The 24,507-nt window shown below is 33.8% G+C and overlaps 1 protein-coding gene across 1 annotated transcript in view; it reads left to right on the top strand.

The window, feature by feature from the left end:
* Positions 1–24,507, top strand: part of CNBD1 (cyclic nucleotide binding domain containing 1) — a 511,334-nt gene that overhangs the window by 11,321 nt on the left and 475,506 nt on the right. The window contains exons 2-3 of the mRNA XM_003268271.3: positions 6,576–6,645; positions 22,198–22,311. Of these exons, the coding sequence (XP_003268319.1) occupies positions 6,576–6,645; positions 22,198–22,311 (184 nt within the window). The remainder of the gene's footprint in view (positions 1–6,575; positions 6,646–22,197; positions 22,312–24,507) is intronic.

Raw genomic sequence — 24,507 nt, 5'->3', positions numbered from 1 at the left:
ACCAGCACCCCATGGATATTGATGGAAAACTGTATTTTGAAAATATTTAGGATATATTTAAAAAGAGGTGGAATTGACAGTCTCTATAACACTTTGGTCCTGAAGAGGGAAGGGTAGAATAAGATCTCAAGATTGGTTATAGATACAACAACCAAAAGAGAAAACTTCAGGCCAATAACCTTTATGAACATCAATGAAAAAATCCTCAACAAAATATCGGCAAACCCAATCCAGCAGCACATCAAAAGCTTATCCACCATGATCAAAGAGGCTTCATCTCTGGGATGCAAGGTTGGTTCAACATATGCAAATCAAGAAATGTGATTCATCACATAAACAGAACTAAAGACAAAAACCACATGATTATCTCAATAGATGCAGAAAAAGGCTTTTGATAAAATTCAACATCCCTTCATGTTAAAAACTCTCAATAAACTAGATATTGAAGGAGCATACCTAAAAATGATAAGAACCCTATATGAAAAACCCACAGCCAACATCATACTGAATGGGCAAAAGCTGGCAGCATTCCTCTTGAACACCAGCACAAGACAAGGATGCCCTCTCTCACCACTCCTATTCAACACAGTATTGGAAGTTCTGGCCAGGGAAATCAGGCAAGAGAAGGAAATAAAGGGTATTCAGATAGTAAGAGAAGAAGTAAAACTATCCCTATTTGCAGATGACATGATTCTATATCTAGAAAACCCTATTGTCTCAATCCCAAAGCTTCTCAAGCTTATAAGCAAAGTCTCAGGATACAGAATCAATGTGCAAAAATTGCTACCAGTCCTATACACCAACAACAGGCAAGCAGAGAGCCAAATCATGAGCGAATTCCCATTCACAATTGCCACAGAAAGAATAAAATACCTAGGAATACAGCTAACAAGGGAGGTGAAAGATCTCTACAAGGAGAACTATAAATAACTGCTCAAATAAATCAGAAATGACACAAACAAATGGAAAACCATTCCATGCTCATGGATAGGAAGGATCAATATCATTAAAATGGCCATCTGCCCAAAGCAATTTATAGATTCAATGCTATTGCCATTAAACTGCCATTCACATTCTTCACAGAATTAGAAGAAACTGTTTTAAAATTCTTGTAGAATCAAAAAAGAGCCTCAATAGCCAGGCAATCTTAAGCAAAAAGAAAAAAGCTGGAGCCATCATACTACATGACTTCAAACTATACTGCAGGGCTACAGTAACCAAAACATCATGGTACCAGTACAAGAACAGACACATAGACCAATGGAACAGAGTAGTGAACCCCAAAATAAATCCACACATCTATAACTATCTGATCTATAACAAGCCTGACAAAAATAGGTAATGAGAAAAAGATTCCCTATTCAATAAATGGTACTGGGAAAACTGGCTAGCTATAAGCAGAAAATTAAAACCGGACCCCCTTTTTTAACACTGTATTCAATAATTAACTTAATATGGATTAAAGATTTAAATGTAAAACTCCAAACTATAAAAACCCTGTAAGACAACCTAGGCAATACCATTCAGAGGCATGGGCAAAGATTTCATGATGAAGATGCCAAAAGCAATTGCAAGAAAAGCAAAATTGACAAATGAGATCTAATTAAACTAGAGTTTCTTCACAGCAAAAGAAACTGTCAGCAGAGTAAACACACAGCCTACAGAATGGGAGAAAAATTTTGCAAACTATGCATCTGACAAAGGTCTAATATCTAGCGTCTATAAGGAACTTAAACAAATTTACAAGAAAAAAAAACAACCTCATTAAAAAGTGGGCAAAGGACATGAGCAGACATTTCTCAAAAGAAGACATAAATGTGGCCAACAATCATATGGAGAAAAGCTCAACATCACTGGTCATTGGAGAAATGCAAATCAAACCACTGAGACACCATCTCACACCAGTCAGAATAGCTGTTATTAAAAAGTAAAAAAATAACAGATGCTGGTGAGGTTGTGGAGAAAAAAGAACACTTACACCCTGTTGGTGGGACTGTACATCAGTTCAACCATTGTGGAAGACAGTGTGGCAATTCCTCAAAGACCTAAAGACAGAAATACCACTGAACCCAGCAATCCCATTATTTGGATATATACCCAAATGAATATAAATCATTGTATTATAAAGACACATGCACATATATGTTCACTGCAGCACCATTCACAATAGCAAAGACATGGACTCAATCTAAATGCCCATCAGTGATAGACTGGGTAAAGAAAATGTGGTACATAAATACCATGGAATACTATGCAGCCATAAAAAAGAATAAGATTATGTCCTTTGCAGGGACATGGATGGAGCTCGAGGCCATCATCCTTAGCAAACAAACTCAGGAACAGAACACCAAATACCACGTGTTCTCATTTGTAAGTGGGAGCTAAGAGATGAGAACACATGGACACAGAGGGGAACAATATACACTGAGGCTTACTGGAGGGTGGAAGGTGGGAGGAAGGATAGGATCAGAAAAAATAACTAATGGATACTAGGCTTAATACCTGGGTGATGAAATAATGCATATAACAAACCACCATGACACCCGTTTACCTATATAACAAACCTGCACACCCTGCATGTTCCCTGGAACTTAAAAGTAATAGATTGGTGACAAAGTTATTATAAGTGGTAGGGATTTTCTTAATCCAGACAAAATTCAGGAGAGGATCATGTTTTATATGGCAAAACAAACATGGGAGAAATTTTGAGTGAAGTTTTGGTTATCTTGAGTTTGATTTTCCTGGGCAACATTCACGTGAATATTAGTGGAGCACTGGTTAGCGATCTGGGTTGGAGAGTTGGATTTGAGAATCTTAAGATCAGTGTGATCATTGAAGACATGAATGCAGATAAGATTATGCAAAAAGAGGATCTAAGCTGAGAAGAGAAGACAAGGGTAATGAGAATGGATTCTTGGCCAACATCAATGCTTAACGGAAGAAGATAGCATTCAATGGAGCAGTCTAATAAGGGGAAAGCAAGAAAGGAGAGAATGGTGTCACAAAAACCTAGTAAGAAGAAACTTCAGTGTCAAACATCACACAGGGCATAGTAAGATGAAGACTGAAAAGAGGTTATTTGACTAGAATCTACAAGGTCTCTGATGATCTTAATGAAAAAATTTTCAAAAAATAATGAAGATTAATTATAGTAGATGGAAGAGTAAATTTGGGTTGGGGAAATAGATAAACGTAGGTTATTTTTTCCAAAAATGCTGGGTATAAAGAGAAGTTATTTTGATAATTTGTTGTAAAACATTGCCCCTTTCCCTTTTGTATGTTCCCCACCACTCCCCCACTGCCCCCATTTTCACTTCTTAGGTAATACAGTTCTATTTTAACATCTTAACCCACCCAGTCAATGAACAGGGACAATCTAGGCCCACTTGGGAATTGTCCCTGTCAGTGTGCCAGCGTTTATTAATAGAAGACTTTGACTGGGCATTATTCTTTTGCCTCTGAAGGTTTATTTAGTCACCCTTTTTGGGTGCCTTATGCCTATCTAATATTATATTATTTAAAGAAAAATTACCTTTGAGATTTTAGAAAACAAAAACTAGCTGAAAAATGGATAGATACACTATGAACCATTAACATAGGTATGTTTAGTGACCTCACTAGATAGGTTTAGACTTATTTTAAAACATACTCCTCCCTGTAATTAAATCACTAATTCAAGTATATAGGAAGACTTAGTCATGCTTATTGTCTCTGAAGGATCCTTTTCTTTATTTTCTCCCATCCAGCTTCTTGTTCAGTACTTCAGTCCTATGCTAGAATTCACCTTCTACTTATTATTGTATAAGGGTTGCTATTCTTAATACAAAAAGTTTGTTGCCAGTATTTCTGTTGCTATGGCTGCTGCTGAACTGCTTCTTTGTGCTCTAAAAATCGTATTAAACAAGGTTCCATTTATCATTGGATTAATTATTAGAATATGTACTCTAAGTACTTTGAAGCCGTTTTATGCTGTGTTTTCCAGCTAACTCTGCTCTGACATTGCCGCGGGATCATTGTGATATTTTTTTCTCGGGCTACGCTGTCCATCTCTTTCTTGCCTCCTAGCCATTCAGATAAGCCTGGTCTCTGAGTAAATCATGGCTATGTATTTACAGAATTTCTAAGGCTTCACTTATTCTATTGCTTCCTCTTAGCTTTTTGCAAAGGGTATTTATATACCTCTTAAAGGAAAGCTTGTTGGGGAAAAATAGTTTAGTTACATGTAACACAAAAACCATTTCTAACTTCCATCACATGCATACTTAATTTACTATATGCACACATATGAAGATATATCTACCTTAAATAATCATTAACACATATAAATGATCATCAATATAACATTCAAACAAAACATTGGAATTTAATTTTTCTATTCCAATAATATACAGTGGGCCTTATATCAATAAAGATAATTGGTTTTTTAATTGCACAATGGGTTCCTAGTTAAAGATTAATTTTCTAACCCCTTTCCAGCCCTCTTTCAAATATACTGTAGTCTAAACCCTTGATTTTAACCCTATTATAGGGTTAAGTCTTTTCTGCTTCTGTCAAAAGCCAGGCTAAGGCAAATTCATCAGGAAAAACAAGACTGGAAAACAAATGTAAACTTTATGCTCTTTGAACCTCTTTAAACTTTATCCCTGTATTAAATTTGATCATAAGAAAAGCTCAACATCTGGTCTTTACAAAGTTACAATTTCATGTTGAAACCTTTGACTTTTTTTCTTTTTAATGAAACTGCTTTCAAAGGCAAGATCCATTATGTTGCTCAACACCCTCCACAGAAAGAGCCTTGCAACAAATACCTCTCAGAACTGAGGATCAGCAAAGAGATGTTTTGATGAATTAAAGTGTTCTTCTACTAGGCTGTGAGTGCTATCCAGCCCATTCTAGTTTTGAGTTTACTTGGCTGTTCCAAGCCTACTATGAAGCCTTGACCTCTACTGCTATAGCTTTTCTCAGGCAATGTTAATGTTAGATAAAAAGCAAAGTAGTAGTTTAATCTTTCTTTTCTTTGCTAGCAATTCTTAATCTTATTTTCTCTGTTCTATAATTCTTATTTTTTGTCACCTGCTTTAAATGAAGAATAAAAAATATTTACCTTTTTAAAGCCTCCCTTTTTTGGTCAGAATTCCTCGAACCTTGACCTTTTTCCAAATCTCTGTGGCACCATCTCCCTTTCCTGTCCATATCATTCATCAGAGCTATTACTGACACTCTTCTTGAACACCATTAGAAAAATAGGCTAAATGAATACTTCATAGATGTTCCTTCCTAATCTGTGTATATAAAAATCTATGATTAAGATTTTATGTATCAGAAATATTACTAGACTAAAAGGTAGTTTAGATTTATCTAAGCTGACAGCTTGGTTCATTTAAAATAAATTATTCCATATGATGCTAAAACACAATTTGGTAATTTTTTTGTTTCTTAAGGCTTACCTGAGCAATGTGGGTAAGAAAATGCCTAAATCATGTAATCAGTATTTCCAAGTTTATTATGATATGATTTATATGGATAGCAATCAGTTGTCTGCTTAAGTTTCCCTTATTTCAATTTCTTATTTAGAAAAGCAGTATTTGTTATTGGTGATTAATAACCAATTTGTTATTGGTGATTAATCTAAAGGATCACAAAATTTTTATACCAAGTCAGATTTAATGATTCAGAAAACTAAAAGTAAAACAGATAAATTTGGATGTCAAATTCCAGTTCTTCATAATTAGAATGTGGTCAGTGAATGCATTTTTTAACGTTTGAGAAATACATTAAACCACTGATTTTCTCAATAACTTTTCACTAAAGAAAGGAGTAATATGCCTAAGTGAGTATTTATTATTGCTTTTTTTTTACAACAGTTCTAATAGCACTCAAAGCCCATCACTGTAAAGATGCTATAATATGCAATACTCTGTCTTCCTTTCCATCTAATTTGAAGGATGTCCGCGCATTCTGGCACTGAAGAAGAATGACAATTAGTTTGCTTTTTAGCTATGATTACTATCTTTCTGGTCTTAAAGACTCCTTTATGATTTTCTTACATTTGATCTTTAGAAGGAATTGCAAACTGAATCCAGACACTGGAAGGTGCTCTGAAGAGGGGGAACAAAAGATGGGGACCTGCATAGAATTGAATAGGCCGGCATAGGTAGGATTGAATCGAAGGGCAAGAGTGAAAGTGAGAGACCAAATTAAGAAAACTCTTACTCAAATTGTCATGTCTGAAGTTCTGGAACCAGTTCATCTTCTAACAGTATTGGATAGGGATTCTGCATGGCTTGCTTTAAGAGAAGTGACATTGTATGAACACAGACAAACTTCAGCATTTACTGGAAATAAAAAAAAAAATGCCAGACCAGATTTGACATCAATAAAAAACATTAAATTCTTTCCTCACTTTAATCACCCTATGCAGTTCTACTTGTGTATTAAACAAAGACTATTAATACCTCACTTCCATAGTGACTGAATTCTTTCACTATGATGAATGTTTGCAATTAAACTCTATTTACACACTTGCTTAATAAGATTATGGAAAATTACTCAAATTTTTAATTGATTTTTTTCAGACTTGAAAAAGTCTAAGCACATTAATTATGGCCAGTTGAATGCATTATGCCACATTAGAGGACAGCACAGGTAAGCTATTCATGCATTTCTTTCTTTTTCTGTCATTCAAATGAATATGAGTATTTTTGTTTTAGGGATAAAGTATAGTAATAAACCATTGCTGGCTCTCACAGGTACCTGATTTATCACACAGATAAAACAGTTGAAAACCTGGGGGTTATTTCTTCAGATTGAAGAGGCAGAATATATATGTCACATCTTAAGGAAACAATTTAGTGTGAAACAAACATAACTCATGTCTAGCTGGCCCTTTATAGTACTTAAAAAGCAGTCATAAGGGGAAAAAGCCTTAAGTGGTCGAAAACACACATACTGAGTGAAATAAGTACCTGAGCAGTGAATAGGGAATGCCTCGTTGAAATATACTGGAAACAGAGAACCAGGAAATATCACTGTTTCTTCTATTAGAATAAAGGCAGTAGGTTGGTATATTATCCTGGGATTTTTTATTGAAGATAAAATAAAAAATTAATAACCAAGGGGGGATGATATCACTTTGGATTTCTAAATTTTTGAATGCAAATTTTCCATCCTAGTAGACTACAAGCTCCATGAAGGCAGATTTACTTTATTTATTTTAGTGCTTTGTATTCCTTGACATTTTGCATAGAGTTCAATGTTTTGCACTGGATTTTATTTTGATGTTCAGTAAAAATAAGTGTGTTCTGATGATTCAGAAAAATGTACAAGAATTTTCTGTGTTGATTATAAATAAGTTAGGATAGATATGGATTTATAGTGTTTTTTTGGTATTGTCTGGAGAGCGGATTATTTTTAAATATTACTTTTAATCGAGAAGTCTTAATTATATACATTTCTGTGATAAAATATGTTTTTGTATACGTATACAATGTGGAATAATTAAATCAAGATGATTAACATGTCCATGACTTCTCTTACATTTTTGTGATGAGACATTTGAAATTTGCTCTTCTGGCTATTATATAAACAATACTTTATTATTAACTATAGTCACTCTGTTGTGCAATAGGTCTTAAAATCTTTTTATTCCTGTATAATTGAATCTTTATACCCTTTCATCAACATCTCCACATTCCTCCCCAGCAACCTAGCTCCTAGTAACCACCATTCTACTCTCTGCTTCCACGACTTTCATGTTTTCAGATTCCAACTCCATGTGAGATCATATGGTATATGCCTTTCGGTGCCTGCTCTATCTTACTTAGCATAATGTCCTTGATGTTATTCATGTTGTTGCAGAAGAATTTCCTTCTTTTTAAGATTGAACAGTATTCCACTGTGCATAAGTACCACATTTTTTTAGCCGTTTATTCATTGATGGACATTTAGGTTGATCTCACATTTTGGCTATTGTGAACAGTGCTGCAATAAACATGGGAATGCAGATATCTCTTCAACATATTGATTTCAGTTTCTTTGGATACATACACAGAAGTGAGATTCCTGCATCATGTGTTAATTCTATTTTTAGTCTTTCTGAGGAAACTCCATACTGTTTTCCGTAATGGCTGAACTATTTTACATTCCCACTAACAGTTTACCTGTATGAGGGTTCCTTTCAGTTCAGGTCCTCATCAGTATTTACCTTTCTTTTTGATAACAGCCATTCTAACAGATATGAGGTAATATCTCACTGTGGCTTTAGTTTTCATTTCCCTATTGATTAGTGCTATTGAGCATTTGTTATTTTTTTTTCATGAATACATCGGCTATACATATGTCTTCTTTGGTAAAGTAGGTGTTCAAAAACCCTGTCCATTTTTAATTGTTTTCTATTTCCCTTGCTACTGAGTTGTTTGAGTTCCTTGTATATTTGGATATTAATTCCTTATTTGATATATAGTTTGCAAATATTTTCTCCCATTCTGTAGGTTGTTTCTTCACTTCGTTGATTGTTTCCTTGGTTGTGCAGAAGCTTTTAGTTTGATTAATCTCATTTGATTGTTTTTGCTTTTATTGCCTGTGCTTTCAGGTCATACTCAAAAAATCTTTGCTTAGACCAGTGTCATGGAGATTTTCCCCTGTGTTTTATCCTAGCAGTTCTATGTTTAAGTTTTAGCTCTTTTGTATTTAATCATTTTGAGTTTATTTTTGTATATGTTGAGAGATAAGGGTCTAATTTCATTCTTCTGCTGTAGATATCCAGTTTTTTAAAGCACCACTTATTAGAGGGACTGTCCTTTTTCCATTGTTATGTTTTTGGCAATTTTGTCAAAAATCAATTTATTATAACCGTGTGTGTTTATTTCTGGGTTTTCTATCCTGTTCCATTGATCAATATGTCTGTTTTTATGCCAGCATCATACTCTTTTGATTATACTAGCTTTATAATATATTTTGAGTTCAGGGAGTGAGATGCCTTTGGCTTTGCTCTTTTTGCTTGAGACTCTTTTGGCTGTTTGGGGTCTTTAGTGGTTCCATGCAAATTTTAGAATTGTTTTTCTATTATTGTGAAGATGACATTGGAATTGTGATACAATTTGCCTTGAATCTGTAGATCACTTTTGGTAGTATGGACATTTTAACAATATTAATTCTTCTAATCAGTGAACATGGATATCCTTCTATTTGTGTTTTCAATTTCTTTCATTAGTGTTTCAGTATACAGATCTTTAAACTTTTTTGGTTAAATTCACACCTAAGTAGTCTATTTTTGTTGTTGCTATAGTAAATAGAATTATTTTTCTAGGTTTTTTTGGGTGGTTTGTTTATAGAAGCATGACTAATTTTTGTACGTTGATTTTGTATATCCTGCAACTTTACTGAATTTATTTATTCTAATAGCTTTTGGTGGAGTCTCTGGGCTTTTATACTCATAAGATTCATATTGTCTGCAAATAGAGAGTTTCCCTGCTTCCTTCCCTATTGAGCTGTATTTTTTTTTCTTTATTTTGCCTAATTGCTCTGGCTAAAACTTTCAATACTGTGTTGAAAAGAAGTAGTGAAAGTGGGCATACTTGTCTTGTTCTTGATCTTAGATGAAAAATTTTCAACTTTTCACCTTTGAGTATAGTGTTAACTGTAAGCTTATCATATATGGCCTTTATTGTGTTTAGGTACATTCCTTCTGTTGAGGGTTTTTATTATAAAAAAGGTCAAATACTTATAAAAACTATAACCCATGAACAGTTGAATACTTATAAAAACTATCACCCATGAACAGCTTTTAGCCCAAAGTCCATTTATAAATTAACTGTCAAGCATTCAGAATTGTCCAAAGACACAATATTATAGAATCATAGAATTGTAGAACAGGAAGTCAACTCAATCATCTAGTGGAAACTCTTTAACCTAAATATTATTGTTAATCATTGTTACTTAAAACAAAAGAGCTAACTGACAAAGTCATAGAGTACCCAATTTTCCCTCATTTGCTCAAAATATATCTGAAATGTTATGCTTTTATAATAAAGAAGAAAATAACATTTTAAGATTTGTAGTAATTAATGAAAAAATTAAAAATTGAGTAATTGTTTCTCATTGTTTCAGTACATTTAATTAAGAGTTTGATAGAGACAATTATAATGATTTTAAGGAGGTTCCTGGAAGACCCTTTACAGTATATTCATTATTAATTTTTGTTTCAAAATATCTTACTTTCCTTTTTCTTCTCTTTTTCCACTCACAGGATGTCGGTGAGAACCTTTCTTTTTCTTAATGAGAATGTTTTGATAATTCTGTTGGCTTTCCAGACATAATTAGACATGTATTTTTATCTTAAGAAATAAAGAAATGAAGAGATAGGGGACTTTTATTTTTATGAATATAAAGTTTGGAAGAGAAAGGAAAGGGAGGAGAGCTTTAAAAAGATGGTTTGTGTACACATAAAAGAAATGATCTGAGCTTTGAGCCATTAAACATTGCTTTGCCTGGAATGAAGCCATTTTTTATTTTGAGGTTTCCTCTGATGACCACTAGCTGGCACTCTCAATCCAGAACAGACCTGTCTTTTGGGATGGCAGAAAATGTGGGCAGAGATAGGTGGGATCTTACATTTATTCAATAGGTTGTTAACAAGTTGGAGGCTTGTAATTAAAGGCATACCTATTAATAATATTTTACCTAACATGTACACTCTTACAGCCAATTGTTTAGGCAGGGTTTTCTACCTAGGGCAGTACCTTCACTAGGGAGCATTTGAAATGTACACACATTTATAGTTATTACCATGACTAGAAGGAAGTGGAGATTTTAAACCTTTAGTAATGTGCAGTAAAATCTTGCACACTGTCCCAGCCAAAATGTCAATAGTCCTCCTTCTCCCATCCTCCCTTCCCCTTAAGGAACACTGGTTTAGACGATATTATCTTAAACTTACTCAAATTAGACGAGTTGCTATAGATAATTGCTAAGATTTCATTAACCTTCAGATTTCCCTAGATCTTGATTTCAGAAACAAACTCATTCTTTCCTGAAAACTTGCTTTCTTTCTCTACTTCTATCCATATCACTACAGTTAGACTGTAAACTCCCGGAAAAAAAAAGCAACCTTATTGGTCTGGTGCACTTGAGAATTTTTATTGCTTATTTCAGTGCATGATACATAGCTGACATGCAAAAAATACTTGTGGAATGCTTGCATTTACCCAGTGATTAAAGCATGAAAATCTTGCAGGCATGTTTTGTTACCTTTTCTCTTTATTTCTCCATGTGTTATAATTAGATTCCACTGTTCCATTTCATCTCTACTGTTTATCACTCATGTTTTAATCTACTACTCCACTCTAGCTTTTATTACCTAAATCCAGGACTACCAAACTTATAAGTGGAATTACATTCTCAAATCTCTTCTCATCTTAATTCCACATTATGTACAAGTTAAATCTATTTAATTCATATATTTTAATAGATTAATTTTTGAATAATTTTGGCTTTACAAAAAAATTGAGTAGAAAGTATAATTTCCATATATACCTTGACCCCTCCTTCCTAGTTTCCCATATGATCAATATCTTGCAGAAGCGTGGTGTATGTGTTGCAATTTTTAGCCAATGTTGTTATTTACTATTAACTAAAGCCCATTTACATTAGGGATTACTGTTTGTATTGAACATTGCAGGGCTTTTGACAAGTATATAATGACGTGGAACAACCATTCCATGTAATGATGTGTGTTCAACATTACAGAATAGTTTTACTACTCTAAAAATCTTCTGCTCCATCTCTCTCCCTCCCTTCTCCCTATCCTCAACCCCTGACAACCACTGATTTTTTTCCTCTGTTTCCATAATTTTGTCTTTTTTAGAATGTCATATAGTTGGAATAATACTGTATATGTTATTTTCAGATTGCCTTCTGTCTTAGTCTGTTTTCTGTTGCTATAAAAGAATATCAGAGATTAGATAATTTATAAAGAAAATAAATTTATTTCTCACACTTCTGGAGGCTGGGAAGTCAAAGGGCATGAGACTCGCATCTGGCAAGGGTGATCATATGGTATAAGAGTGGAAGGCGAAAGCAAGCTTTTGAAAGATAGAGAAGATAGAGAAAGACACCAAGGACTAGACTTACTTTATATCAATCTCATGATAATTAACCTGCTAATGTGATAATGGCATTAATTTATGAGTCATACCCTCATGACTCAATCACCTTTATTATGCCCCACCTTACAACACTGTGGCCCTGGGGATTAAGTTTCAAAAGCATGAATTTTGGGGAGCACATTTAAACCACAGCAGCTTCCTTCACTAAACAATATGTATTTAAATTGTTTTCTCTGTGTGTGTGTGTGCATGGTGTGTGTGTGTGTGTGTGTGTGTATTTGGCTTGTAGCTCATTCCTTTTATTGCTGAATAATATTTATTCTATGGATATACCACAGTGTTTTTATCCATTCACTTATTGAAGCACATCTTGGTTGCTTTCAAGTTTTAGCAATTAGAAATAAAGCTGCTATGAACATTTATGTGCAGGTTTTTGTGTGAACATAGGTTTTTGGGAAAATACCAAGGAGCATGCTTGCTGAATCATATGATAAGCCTATGCTTAGCTTTATAAGAAGCTAGCAAACGGTTCCAACGTGGCTGTACCACTTTGTATTCCCACCCAAAATGAGTGAGTTTCTTTTGCTCCATAACCTCATCATCGTTTGTGTTATCAGTGTTTTGAAAATTAGGCATTCTAATAAATGTGTAGTGGTATCTTGTTGCTTTAGTTTGTAATTCCGTAATGACATATGATGTTTACCATCTTTTCATAAGCTAATTTCCACCTGTATGTCTTCTTGGATGAGGATCTGTTCAGATTCTGTCTGTTTTAAAATTGGTTTCTTTATTTTCTTATTGTTGAGTTTTAAGAGTTCTTTGTAGATTTTGGATGCCAGGTATTTATCAAATATGTGTTTTGCAAATAGTTTCTACTATTTCTATGTCATTTCTATGTCTTCTTTGGAGAAATGTTTATTCATGTCTTTTGCACATTTTTCAATTGTGTTGTTTGGTTTTCTATTGAGTTGTATGAGTTATTTATAAATTTTAAATATTAATCCCTTATCAGATATATTTTGGTTTACAAACATTTTTCCCTAGTATAGGCTACTGTTGAGTTAATTTTTGTGTATGGCATAAGATAGAGGTACAATTTCATTCTTTTCCCATTTTAAAATTCATAAGGAAACATAAAGGACCCCAAATAGCAAAAACAATTCTGAGAAAGGAAAACAATGTGGGAGGCATTCTATTTCTAATTTTAATTATTTTTTAAAAATTATTTTTATGTATTATTTTTAAATTGATATATAATAACTGTACGTGTTTGGGGGTACATGTGATACCCCCAATCTTTAACGAAGTACCAATGGCATTCTTCACAGAGTACCAATAGTACTTCGTTAAAGATTGCACTGAATCTATTGGCTTGCATAATATGACTGTTCTAACAATATTAATTTTTCCAATCCAGGGAAATCTTTGGGGCAGTAGATATCTTTCTATTTATTTGTGTCATCTGAAATTTCATCACTGTTTTATAATTTTCAGTGTACAGATCTTTCACCTTCTTGGTTTAATTTATTACTAAGTTGGGTTTTTTTGATACTGTCATAAAGAGGATTGCTTTCTTGATTCCTTTTTCATTTGTGTTGTTATTTTTGTATAAAAATACTACTAATTTTTTTATTGACTTTGTATCCTGTAAATTTACTGAATTCCTTTATTAGTTAAAAAATCATAATTATTAAAATTAAAAACTCAAGACCACTCTTTGCAGCTTCCTGTCAGCTACATTTGGCCATAAGACAGTGAGTGTTCTCGCCAACAGAATGGGAGAAGTAGTTGTAGAAATTCTGCAACATATATTAATCACAAAAGAAGATTGATAAATAATTGCTACAAAGAACCCAATAGAAAAATGGGGAATTGCTATGAATAGGAAATCATCAAAAAGAAAATTAAAAGGGCCAATAAATTCATGAAATACAAATTAAACAAACACAAATTTCATCCATAAAATATCAGCTACTGTAAAAGTTTGATAACTTCAAGTCTTGGTAAGAATGTGGGAAAAGATCTGCTCTCATATGCTGCTGGAAAAGTGACAGATTTATAGAGAGAATCACCAGAATCAATTTCGTGGGCATGTGACTTATGCTCCAAAGGGCCTTATGCTCTACTGTCATCATCTTGAAATGCTTAGTAATTTTTGAACAAGGTGCTCACATTTTCATTTTGCACTGGGCCCCGCAAATTATATAGCTGGTCTTGAAACTCACCGAATCAGCCATGATGCAATGAAAAAACAAAAAGTACCTCAATATTTGAAATATTTGGGTGTTTAATACAGAAATCTGGTTACCAAAGAGTTAAAAGATCCAAAAGAGGAGGGTGAGTTAATACAGATAAGTAACTGCACAAAGTGGCTACTACCCTGAGATGGGGGCCTTGAAAGAGCAGATATGGTATAGAGTATGAAAAGAGGCTGTGGGATTGTCTAGGAGGAGCCAACCAGACAGGCTAGAACTGCTAAGAAGGGACCAGAAAGCAGATAGTGAGTCTACCCAAGAATGGCTAAAGATAGTGGGTCTACCCAAGAAGGCAGATAGTGAGTCTACCCAAGAATGGCTGAAGGCAGAGGAACACAGCCAATTCCAGAAATGTCACCAGAAACAGGAGAAAGAGAAAGCAAAAATATAATGTTTTCTTCCTCTTCTGATTTCTAATCTACTACCTGTGCCTTCTATTGGCAAAATCTAATAGGATAAGGCAGTTGGCAAGGAAGCCTATGAAGTGCAGTTTGCTAATTCCCAGACTCAACATTCCAGAACGGAGGATAGAGAGTGCATTATGTGTTTATAATTAACTATTACATGCCCAGTACCCTAAAAATACCTCTTAGTATTTTATTCCAGAGAAGCACCCACACATAAATAGGAAGGCATTTACAAGAGTGTTCACTGCAACATTTTTTGGAGATAGAAAAAAGTGAAACAACTTTAGTGTTCATCATTAGGGGAATAGTTAAATAAAGTATAGTATATTAATACCATGAAACAGTATGAAGAAGTTAAAAAAATGACATATCTATTTGTTCAAATATGGGCAGGTCTCTAAGTCATGTTGTGGATGGGAATAAAGTAAGTTGCAGATAGATTTTACAATATGATATATTTTTTATATACAAAGACCATACACGTAAACATAAATCTATAAATATCTACTGGTTCACTGAAATGTATATAAAGACACAAAAAAGACTAAAAGAATATTCACTGATTTAATACGGGTTTTCTCTGAGGGTGGTGAAAAAGTTCAGTGTTAAGTGATGGTCAGAATAGTGGTCAAAATAAAATTCAAAGTAACTTACATTATTTTCAACTTTACAAGAGATTTTTCTCTTGCATGTATACTCTTTGAATTACTAATTTAAAAAGAAATGAATACTCAAATTCAAGACTTACTATAAAGCTACAGCAATCAAGACAATGTGGTATTAGCAAAATGCAAATGGATCAATTAAACAGAATACAGAGCTCATGAATAGACCCACACAAACATGTCAACTGATCTTTAACGAAGGAGCCAGCCAATTCAATGGAGAAAGTATGGATTTTCAATAAATGATACTGAAACAACTGGATATCCATATCCAAAAAATATATATCTATGTGTCTAGACAGAGACCTTACATTATTCACAAAATTAACTCAAAATGGATCATAGACCTAAATTTAAAATGCAAAAGTATAAAACCATATAAGATAACAAAGGAAAAATCTAGGTAATGTTGGGTTTGGTGATGACTTCTTAGGTAATACACCAAAAGCATGACTGATGAAAGATAAAATGATTAGGCTGAACTTCCTTAAAATTTAAATCTTCTGCTCTGCTAAAGACACTGTTAGAAGAATAAAAAGGCAATGCAATTTACTTATGTAACAAACCTGCACGTGTACCCCTGAATCTGAAATAAAAGTAAAAAATAAAAAATGTGGTTTATATACCCAATGGAATACTATTCAGCCTTAAAGAATAATGAGATCTTGCCATTTTTTACAACATAGATGAACCTGGAGGCCCTTATGTTAAGTTAAATAAGCCAGACACAGAAAGTAAAATACTGCATCATCCCATTTATGTGAAATTAAAAAAAATGCAAATACAGAGATAGAGAACAGTGGTTACTAGGGGCAAGGGTGAAGGGAGGAAATACAGAGATGTAGGTCAGAGGATACAAGATAGAATATATGTAGGATGAACAAGTGAAGAGATCTAATATACAATATGAGGATTATAGGTAACAACGTTGTGCTGTATTTGGGATTCATGCTAAATGAGTAGATTTTAGCTGTTCTTGCCACAAAAAAAAAATGGGTAACTATATGAAATGATGGATATGTTAATTTGCTTCCCTATAGAATTCTTTTTATTATCTGTGTGTATTCTATAACATCATGTTGTACATTTAAATATATACAGTAAAAATAAAATTTAAAGATAATAAAAATATATGTAATTTTCAATTTGAGAATTTTCACTTAGTTCTTCAAGTTTGATTGGCTATTCCTGATAGTCTCTTGTTATTAATCATCATTGTGATTCCCTCCCTTATTTTCATAAAGATTTTTTATATAACTATATTTTATATCTAACATAGAGTAATTTATAGGCTTAGGGATATAAATCTGATGTTGTTGCTGCTGGCTTGCACTTATGGCAGCTTGTCTTTCCAGGTGATCTTTCTGTGAAAGATTTGCTTATTAACATGTAGTAGTAACATGTGGACTAAATTATGAAAAATTCTTCAACAGACAATTTATATCTATCTCTTCCTAGAGTCAGTGTGCAACATCAAGCTAAGCTACTCCATTCTCCTTCAAGAGTCCTTCCACAAAGATGGCTGGGCTCCCCTCCTTGTTCCTCGGTCATGGCTCAATTCCTCCCACCCATGCTCCTTCATATCAGTGACTGCCTTCAGCACACCCTACCCCTCCTCTCTGCCCATTGCTCACATCTCAAGTATCCACTCACTTTCCCGCCTCTTTTCTTGCAATGTGGTGGGCCTTGGAGACCTAGGTCACCTTTCATAAGACCAACAATGCACCAGAAATTTGTTATGCAGGATATGTGCAACAACAGGGCTCTTTAGAGAATCAAGACTGCCATGCTGCAAAAACCTTGAAGACTTTTTTTCTTTTTTTGCATTTTGGCATGTGTGCGTATAAGGTCTGTTCTGAGGTATAAGGTATGTTCTCCTGAGGTATAAGGTATGTTCTACACTACAGGAATATGAGTGCCAGACATTTCCTTTTTAATAGTTCTATTCTAATGATAAAAGTTTTTCCTGAGTCTGTGTCTAGGTACTTTTTAATAAAGAAATCTTTCTCATAACTAGATTTTTCTAGTTTTAATAGCACTTAACATGACAGGCACTGCATTTATATGTATTGCTACAGGAAGATTTGATTGTGATTCACATTCTTGTCCTTTTTTCCATTAAAAGTGAGGCTTCTAGCCCTGTGATTTTAATAAAATTTTAAAAACTGTCTGATATCTAGATGCTGTACATTCTGTACCTGGATTTACATTAACAATGAACATTTTTACATGCCTAATATACTATAAACAGTGGGCCTGAAGTTTTACTTTTATTATTTCTAGCTACTATAACAATCCTAAAGATAAGAAGTCCTTTTCTAAAGATAAAAAAATAAATGAAAGGTTTAAATACTTCATATAAAGTTACAGGACTTCAGTTTTTTTTTTTTTGTTTTTTTTTTCTTTTGAGACAGAGTCTCGCTCTGTCGCCCAGGCTGGAGTGCAGTGGTGCAATCTCGGCTCACTGCAAGCTCCGCCTCCCAGGTTCACGCCATTCTCCTGCCTCAGCCTCCTGAGTAGCTGGGACCACAGGCACCCACCACCACACCCGGCTGATTTTTTGTATTTTTAGGAGAGACGAGGTTTCACCATGTTAGCCAGGATGGTCTCGATCTCCTGACCGCGTGAGCCACTGAGCCCGGCCAGGACTTCAGTTTTATATGCAAATCAGATATTGATTCTCAAAGTAAGGAGAAGTTTAGTCAGTTATTTCAGGGTAAGTAAACTTTTATGACTGATCAATATCTCTCTAAGAGGTTTACATTCAATCTTGCGGTTAACTTTGTCAAACAGATTTTTGAATTTTCCTTCAGAACTTCATGAAAATGAAAAGTTTGAGATTAATCTTAGTGTTTAATTGCAATAGCATGTGGAACTTCTTTGAAAAAATATAATTTTGAAGGCATAAAGTCATTGGCTAATGAGCTTTGTCCATGAATAAGGCTACAAACTCACATTTCCAAAAAATTTTTAAATAAGAACAGAAGAGACTGAATAGCATGAAACTTTGTAGTGGCCTAATGTTAAATACACTGACATTTTTATGGAATGTTTATTTTTCAACTCATTGTAATAAAAGGATGACATACATTATGAAAATGTGTTTATATATGCAATATGCATATTGCATATATAAAATATAGAATCAGCTTAATTCATACCAAATTGTATCTGCCTCCTTTATCAGGATATCACTTATATTTCTTTTAATTTTCATCAAATACATGTGTAGATGCTATAATATTTGTAAGACAAATTCAGGAGGAAACAATCTATAAGTGATTGAATATATTCAACTTTTATGACTTGCCGTAGTTAACTTAAAACAAAAAATATGAATTGCCCGAGGGCAAATGTATAGATATAATTAATCAATAAGTATCTTATTAAAAGCTTATTATGTTTTCAGACCTGTGAGCAAAACTGAATGAGATGCAGAAGAAATACTGTATTAGGGTATTTCTGGCTGCTATGGATAAACACTAAATCTGGCGCATCCTTCTGCTTTCTCTTTCATATTCCACTGGGTAGAACTCAGCCACGAGAACACTGAGTAGACTAGCCTAGACCAGGGTAAGGGTGATCACTTAAAGCCTTTGGTAGTATTCCCTGACTGTATGACGTGTTACTTCCTGCCTTCTCTACTAGATTTTGCCTATGATGAGAAATGGAAGACCCTTAATGTCAGAGCAAGACAATTGGAATGTGTTCACTCATTTTTATACTTTATATAAGCGTAGGCAGGTAATTTAAACTTTATATGCATCATTTCCTTATCCATAAAATGACAAATACATTTCTAAATAATAATACATCCAAATCTAATATAGTCAGTGATTTTTTGTCTACCTTAAAGGCTTCTGTATGCTCCTCCAAACTTTATCTACTTTTTGGGCACAGAGTTAGACTACATTTACCAACCTCCCTTGTAGTTAGGGAGACTGCATTTATCTTCAAATATAGTCACATTGGGTGTTAGAGCTTTAATATATACCTTTTTGGGAGTTGGGGGGAGCCATACAATCCATAGCAGTTATTAACATTTAAAAATAAGTCATTTTTACATGAGAGTACAGATCTCTGACTTCTGTAGAAAACTACAGGATCTGAATACATTGAACTTCTGTTAATACATGAGAAAAATGGTCTTAAGGGTGAGGTCACAAGTCCCTCCATGTGGACATGCTCTTTTCAGCTTACCACAGTTCCCACCTTATGACACTTGCTTGGATACGATAAGCATTTAATTTTATAATCCCTGTATTTAGAGAATCCTGAAAGTGTTCTAGAGTTCTGCTGTGTAAACCTATATATTTTGAATGTATTTCTCTTTCATCTGCTTGAGGAAGTTGGAGTAATTTTCTTATAGATGAGTTTATTGCAGGTAAGCTTCAATGAAGTAGCAACTTCTTTGTCCATGGGTAGTATTTACTCATAGCCTGGTAAATCATGAAAAACATCTTCAGGACAGAATTGAAGGGTCAGATAGGTATTTAGGTCCATGATCTACTCTCCAACTCTACCATAATGCTAAACATTTCTTTGTCCCTAGCATGCTAATTATTTTATATTCCATATTTAGATACATTTATTTACAGATTTCACATGGTTTTAGACAATAATAATTTTCTACTGAACACACAGACATATGTTGTTGTTTCAACAAGAGACTCAGAAGTAGGAATATGTTCCACATTACATTTTTGGGACCTAGAATATAAATTATAGCATTACAGGCCATTTAGGGGCTCAATCTGAAAAATCATGTCATCTCTAGCTCTAGCATTTGACTCTTCCATTTCAACCTTCCACGTTTTTCACTTCTTGGACACACTACTTTTGGAGACCCAGATCATAGACACTGAATCCATGTACATTACCCACCACATCTTGGAAATTCTCGAGAATTAGGTGAAGGAGGCAGCTAACTAAGGTTATACACATAAAGTGTGTAAGTGTAACTAGGGTTATACACATAAAAAATCACTTGGGTAAAAGTCTTAGTATTTGGGAATAAATTTTTTAGCCACTCCAAAGATGATCTATCCAGATCACCAATTGGAATAGGATTCCAAGTTTTGTAGTATAGGCTGCATATGTCTACACTTTTGTACTTCTTTGGACCTCAGCATCTTTTCAGGAACAAAATGGTTAGGAGTATCTAGTTAATACAGTTATGTAAGATGCATATACATTACTTAGAAGAGTGCCTAGCACATAGCAAGAACTAATGTGTTTTATTAAATGGGGGACAGAATATCCCAGAGGTTAAAATAATGGGTTTTGGAGTCAATTTAGTTTTCATTTGTACCCTGTATCCTCTACTTCTTAGTTATATGAATTAGGCAAATTATTAAGGTTGCAGTTTCTTTTTGTGCAGAAGGGTCAATAAAGTATCTCAAATAAGGTATATTGTCAGTTTATATAAATGTGCAATAATGCAAAACAATGTAAAAGATCTTAGTAAAATGATTCGAATATAACAAGCATCCAGTGAAAAACAGGTAGATGTGTAAAATAGATTATTGTAGAATGTGAGTTCCAAACAGAAATTTTTTTTTTCCTGGGAAGCCTCTAATAAATCAGTGGTCAGATTTTAAAAAGATTCGATGCTTGGTGAATGTATCTATACACTGTGAGAAAGTGAATAAAAATGCCTAATACAGAAAATCACATCATATTGTGTTGTTTGAATCAATTATGTTACATTAAAATAAGATTTTTAAAGTATATAGAATTTGTCTTGTGTAAAGCATCAATATGGTGTTTTAGGAACATTATCTTAAGAGAAGAAAAAGCTGTTATAAATATTTTAGAATGTGTTGTTATTATTTACAATGAAAATGAAAAAGACTTTTTAAAAAAGCCTTCTCTTGAGGATTTTTATGTTCATTGTCATGTGGCAACTATTGGCTAAGATGTTTGTCAGTGTTCAATTTGAAGTATGATAATTTTTTATAATTATTGAAATAAGCTCTCAAGATGAATGTTTAGCATTTTTTAAAAAATTGACCAACTTTTCATGGTGTTGTCAATTGAAAATTGAATGAGGTGGATTTTCCAGAAACAAATATCATTACCTAACATTTAATGACAATGCTATTCTCTGAATCTTGCTTATTGGCATTTTTGGTATTTGCCGTGAATCAAGGTGTAGCTGCATATTAGAGTCATCCTGAGGAATATATTTAAAAAAGAGAAGCTCACCCAGGGCTCTACTGTTGGAGTTTATGATTATCAAGAAATGGATCAGAAATTTTTGCTAACAAAAAGGATCCTAGGTAATTTCAGTGATCTGAATTTGGAAAATGTTGATCTTTTGTTGTTGTAACACATCTTTATTCTAGACCTAAAAAATACTGCCTGTGATTTTAATACACGATGGCAAAGATTCAGATAAATACTCTCTCTAGTAATGTAGATGTAAACTATTTTAAATAATTTTAGGGGGATTTTAATTCTGTAGTACATTATATAAAACTTTAATCAATTATAGAAATATGAGTTTTAAAAAGACTGAACTTCAAAAATTAAATTTTTGACATTGACATTATCATACATTATCATACATTTTGTATTTCTTAAAATGTTTCTCACTGAGATTTGGATATTTTTAAAGCACAAAATATTTATATTTTATATTTTTGTTAGTTGCTTCTTAGACTAAATAGTATAGAATTGATATGTATATATTGAGTTAAAAATCTTTCTCTTGGAAGCTGTTATCCTATGACACTTACAATTTAATTTCTCTCTTCTTTTTAAGCCGGAGTATGAGCAGTATCTTATCAGCTCACAATACATTTATGAAGCAATATCCGAAAGTATTCCTGCACCAAAAACCCAGACTTCCTAAACTTTTCAAACAGGAGGAACAAAGGTAATGATACCTTCTTTTGAAAGCAAGGTTGATGGATGTGTATGCGTGTGCTTGTGCTCACACAAGTGGAACTCAAAACTGAAAATATTTGACCAGTTTCAGTCAAATATTTAGTGTGGAGGGCTAGGGAGCAGCCAAGGAAACAGAAATTAGTTGGTAAGGGTAAATTCAATTTTTGTTCAGCAAAAATATGTGTCCACTGCTAAAGATCATACTTATTTAAACTTTTTATCAAAGAATTGTTACCTTTTGCTAACGAATGGCAGTGTTTATGAAAGGGATTAAAATATTCTACAGGGTTTCATGAGAAACTTCCCAATGGAAATGATTAGAGTGTTTGTGGGTGGAAGATATTTGGAGGTCTGTCGTGTATCAAGGTATAAATGACAAAGTAATGGGGTACTGAAAGGCATTTGTGAAGCCTTTTTTACTGGGCTCCTGCTTCTAGGTGGACCTGCATTTAGATGTGCTTTATGTATTTTTAAAGTCAAAGAATGAGATTACTTAAGGGTGTTGCAGAAGGTGTAACTGCCCTCTCGGTAAAGGATGAAGGTGGATTGCCAGATCACTTTGTGATGCAGCTCCTCTCAAATTGTCCCTGGCCCCAGTGGAACTGTAAGTTTCTTGTATCAGTGCAGTACCAGATCTAGAAAGGCATTCTCACTTCCTGGATATAGTTCTCTTTGTTGTTCCTTAAGTATCTTACAGTGGATATGGAAACCTCCTACCCCATACTATTCGAGTAGAGTTGATCTGTTCACATCCTTGGCTGTCCCACTGCCATACTCCCTAATAACTTCTGTTGCCATATCTGTAGGACTGTATTTTGCTTGTGTGTTTGCTAGTCAGTATTTTTATTTCTGACATTTAGCAGAGGGACTGACCCGTAAATGTGAATAGTAGATGTGTGTTGCCCCCTGGGCAAACTGCTTACTGGCTGTATAAGGGAGCTGATCAAGAATATGTTTTCGTTTATTTATATCAACAATACAAATGTAAAAATTCAAACAAAATTATTGTAACAAATATGTTTCCAGGGGTTGGAAGATATCAGCATGAGAGACATAGATCTATTTCATTATCCCATACCTTTCTATTCTTTATAGCCATAGGGCAATATTATGTAAAACATATCATATTAGCTGACTGGGAAAAATCTCTGGGAGATGGAGTTGCTCTGCCTTTTCAAGAATAATTCTGTTAAATTAATAAAATCTTATGAAAACAGAGATTCAAATATAACTTTTTCCAAGACTGTATCTATCATCTAGATCAAACTACATCCCTAGATAGTAAGCCTGCCTGGAATGATCATACAATTCTTATACTGTGATTTATCAAGTTAACATCACTCTAGAAATATCTAATAAAAATATTTTGTACTTTTTGATTCCAAGTATACTCAATTTCTATTCTAATCTTGTTGATTAGAAAGAGACCTGTAAATGTAGCTCTGTCTATAGAATAAGGGACCAAGAGCTTTTATGGACAGCTGATATGTTCATCTTGCCCTCATATTTATTCATTAATCTACCAGCAGTGGTCTGCTTCTTTAGTTAAGACATTAAACTTTGAGAGGACTACAGGGAAGCACCCAGCGGCTGTCAACATACTTGGTAATGAAATACCATCTTCATATTTTTAAGAAAAGAGGCAGACCCCAAATGTGTTTTAACAGTAAAACTGTGGTTTAAGTGTGAAAATAAAGAGTGGACTGCCAAATACACAAGAACTAGAAAGATACACTATACTAATTAAGATTTGTTTAAGTGTCTGAAAAGCCAATAAAATTAGTTTAAGAATCAAGGGGAATTTTAAGAATCACATTTTAGAAATGTTTTGCTGTAGAGCTAACTTCACCATTAAATGATGACATTGGGACTCAGTTTCCTCTGTATCTCTGCCTCCTCTTTGCTGGGTTGGTTTCATCTTCACAGATCATGTAATAGGTCTGGGAAGACCACATTCATTTATTTTACTGTTCAGGTGAGAATGGAGGTGTTCTGAAACAGGCCCAGGAGGAGATTCATTGAAATCTCTAAATTATATCATATCCCTGTATTGTCACTGTTCTGAATTTGCCAGTCTTGAACCACATGTCCACCTGAAGAGTGGCGAATATTGTTGACACTATATGAAGCACATGGGATAAGATTAGAAGAGAGAAAGTGGAAGCTCAGAAGAAAATTAGGGGCT

The sequence above is a fragment of the Nomascus leucogenys genome, chromosome 16 (assembly GCF_006542625.1).
Source record: "Nomascus leucogenys isolate Asia chromosome 16, Asia_NLE_v1, whole genome shotgun sequence".
Lineage (NCBI taxonomy): Eukaryota > Metazoa > Chordata > Mammalia > Primates > Hylobatidae > Nomascus > Nomascus leucogenys.
The sequence above is the reverse complement of the archived record's forward strand: the minus strand, read 5'-3'. Positions and strand labels throughout refer to the sequence as shown.